Genomic DNA, 3,140 nt, shown 5'->3' with positions numbered 1-3,140 from the left:
GAAATGTCTGCAAGTATCCAGTGGTGGGGGGTTCCACAGGTTAACAGGGAAGGATGGAGTGGAGAATTGAACCAGGCAATTCTCTAGCCTGACCCCTCTCTGATTCAGCTGTCCCATCAATCCTGTTTGGCTTCATTTAGCTACTGAAGCATTTGTGTCAGTTGATATATGGGCTTTCTTCAGAACAGCGTGGCCTAGTGGATAGAGCACTGGAGTGGGACTCAGGAGACCTGGGATCTATTCCCAGCTCTGCCACTGGCCTGCTGGGTGAGCTTGGGCAAGTCACTTCCCTTCTCTGTGCCTCAGTTTCCCCATCTGTAAAATGGGGATAGTGATACTGACACCACCACGCCCTTTTGTAAAGTGCTTTGAGATCTAGGGATTATTAATATCTTGTGGCGTGGAGTTCCACAGGTTAACATGCGTCATAAAATCATAGGCTGCTCAGAACCCAACGTTGGCTGGGATAACACAAAAGAAAATCCCTGTCTCCCTCTCACCCCCTCCCCTACCCCCATTTCTCTCCAGACGGCAGAGTCCTGCCCAATCCCACAGCTGACTGGCCCTCCCCCAGCACTCATTACCTGCCCCTGGGAAAACCCATCTCAGCCAAGGGGAGGAGCCTCCAGGGTAGGGGCATGGGTGGCAGGAGCGGGTGCGGGGCATGAGGACCCAATCACAAGAGGAGGGGTGGGGGAGATTAGGGTCCCATGGGAGGCAGGGCTGTGGCCGTTTGAAAATAGAGCCACCGTGTCTATAGCATACTCCCCCCCCCAGCTGCCACTGAGCCTATCACCTTCAGCACCCAGGGACAGCCCTCTCCCACTGGAGCTACAGGAGGAGCTCCCCTAGCTGGCTGCAATAGTAAGGCTGTTATCCGCTAAGTGCAATGGCAATGCACACACCCTACGCCCGCCCCCCGAACATCCGCGGCTCCACCTAACGCACGGCGCCAGAGACTCCAGGGCAGGTTGGACAGCAGGGACGGACGGACGGACGGACAGCTGCGACCGGGAGCCGGGGTGGGGGGGGCAGCGAAGCGGGAGAGCACGTGGCGCGGCGTCTCAGGCATTTTTTAGAATCTTCTTGGCCCGGGTGTTGGCTTCTTGGATGCGATCTTCGTTCACGGTGACCTGCGGGGAGAGGAGGCGGCGGTGGAACGGGCTCATGCCCTGATCCAGGTGGAGGGGAGGAGACAACTCGGGAGGCCACGGCTCCCTGTTAGGGGCTGCAAACCCACCCACAGCAACCTAAGAACCTAATTCCCCAGCAGGCGGGCGGGGACGGCTTGGGAGCGCTGGGCCTACCCCCTCGCTGGCCGCCGCCAGGGGGTTTTGAACCCAGGACTCCCCCGCTCGGAAGCCCAGCCCAGCCCTCTCCCACTTGAACATGGCCCCGGAAAGGGATCGCTGGGTCCTCCAATCCCATCCCCTGCCGACCCCATCAGACACTGATCACGCCCCATCTTTGACCCAGTTTTGTTGTTTGCCCCCCCAGCCCCCGTCCCTTCTACTGTCCCAAACCCTCCACCCTCTGGTGCTTAGAAACCTGCTCCTAATCTCCACCCTCAGCCAATCACAGCCCAATTTAATCCCATTTCTTCTGGTGCCTTTAGCTTCCAGACCTTATCTTCCTGGGGTATTTCTAGACAGCCCTCAGCTCCCCGCTCGGCCTGCGTTTTGCCGGGCTCGACTCCTCCCTTCCCCCCACGCTCCTAGCAGCCTTTCTCTGCACCTTGAATTCAAGGAGGGAGTCGCTCCTTCGGCCAGCAGCAGTAGCTGGGCCATTATCCGCCAGCTGGAGCGGGATGCAGCGCACGATTCACAAGCGCGTGGCACCGGGTGAGCGTGCTCGGCTGGTAGCCCACCCTCCTTGGGCCGGGGAGCAGCTGGTGGCCGAGCAGTGAACCGAGCTGGATGGGGGTTCTCAGCCTGGCTCCTTAGTGGGGGCAAGACACTGTCCCATCTCCAGCCCCCTACAGCATCCCACTCCTTTGTCGCCCCCTGCAGGCAACCGGGCTCCTGCCCAAAGGCTGCGTCTCCAGGCGGGCGTGTGGCCGCGCGGCGCTCACCTTCTCCATGATCTTCTCCACCTGCTTGTTCTGGATGTCGATCTCGTTGCCCACGTCCAGCGCCATGCTCTTCAAGTTGCCCAGGATGCTTCCCACCTGTAGCAGGTTCTCCTCCATCTCGTCCTCCCGCGCGTCATTCGTTATTCTGGAAGATCCGGCCCCTCCCGTAAGGTGGGGAGCGTCCTGCTCTGACCCTAAGCACTAACAGCACCAGCCTCTCTGCCGCCTGGGCTAAGGGAGTAGCTCCCTCTGCGAGGGGGCAGTAGCAGGCTGTTATCCTCTATGCAGGCTGCAGCCACTAGAGGGAGAGGTTTAGCCAGCGACTGCATCTCTATGGGCTTTATTAGACCTTGGATTCCCGCTCCTTCCCCATTCAGGACCGCTCCCCAGCCAGGCCGTCTTTTCCGAGCCCCTCTCCATCGAGGCCAGCAACAACTTTGAGGGGAGAGCACCCCATCCTGCCCCCTAACACCACGCTGAAGCATGGAGTCTCTGATGGTCCAGAACCCCACCGGACTGTCTCAAGAACCTGGGGTGGGGGGGTCAGGTCTTGAGTCCCCCCCAGATGCAAATAACCTAAGGGGTTTGGGGTGTGTGTGTCCCCGGCGAGAGCACCTCTCCCTGAGCCACCCACCCCACTCCTTTTCCTTCCAGTGGGACACCAGCCGATGGGCTCCCAGCCCCAGGGGGCCCAGCTGGGCTCAGCCCCCTGGAGGCGCCTGGGGGCGGGTCCTGCTGGTCCTACCTGTGGATGTAGTCGCCGCTCATGACCATCTGCTCCCTTTCGTCTGCCACCCGCGAGGGCTGCGTGGAGACCACCCCGTCCTGGGTGTTGCCCCAGACCGCCTTGTACGCCTCACTGGTCTTGATGTTCTTCAGCCTCCGTAAAACAAGGATGGGGGGAGCCGGTGAGACATAGGCCTGGGGGGTCTGACCCCAACCAGGGCAGCCAGGTGCCCCCCTTTTCCCTGGCTGGGGTCAGATCCCACAGGGCAGCCCCCCAAAACCCGGCCGGGGTCTGGTCCCACAGGGCTGCCCCCAAACCCAGCTGGAGTCTGATCCCACAGGG

General features: G+C 60.9%; 1 protein-coding gene across 1 annotated transcript; it reads right to left on the bottom strand.

The window, feature by feature from the left end:
* Positions 1 to 1,064: 1,064 nt before the first annotated feature.
* On the bottom strand, positions 1,065 to 2,951 carry LOC112124899 (synaptosomal-associated protein 25-like; the record flags this gene model as incomplete). Its single annotated transcript, XM_024223355.1, has 3 exons — positions 1,065 to 1,133; positions 2,072 to 2,216; positions 2,817 to 2,951. Coding segments are annotated over 3 exons (349 nt in total), but the record flags the coding sequence as incomplete, so codon positions are not given.
* Between the last annotated feature and the right edge of the window lie 189 nt (positions 2,952 to 3,140).

Source organism: Terrapene carolina, unplaced genomic scaffold (assembly GCF_002925995.2).
Source record: "Terrapene carolina triunguis isolate 2854851 unplaced genomic scaffold, T_m_triunguis-2.0 Scaffold24482, whole genome shotgun sequence".
NCBI lineage: Eukaryota > Metazoa > Chordata > Testudines > Emydidae > Terrapene > Terrapene triunguis.
This window is presented reverse-complemented; position numbering and strand designations above follow the sequence as displayed.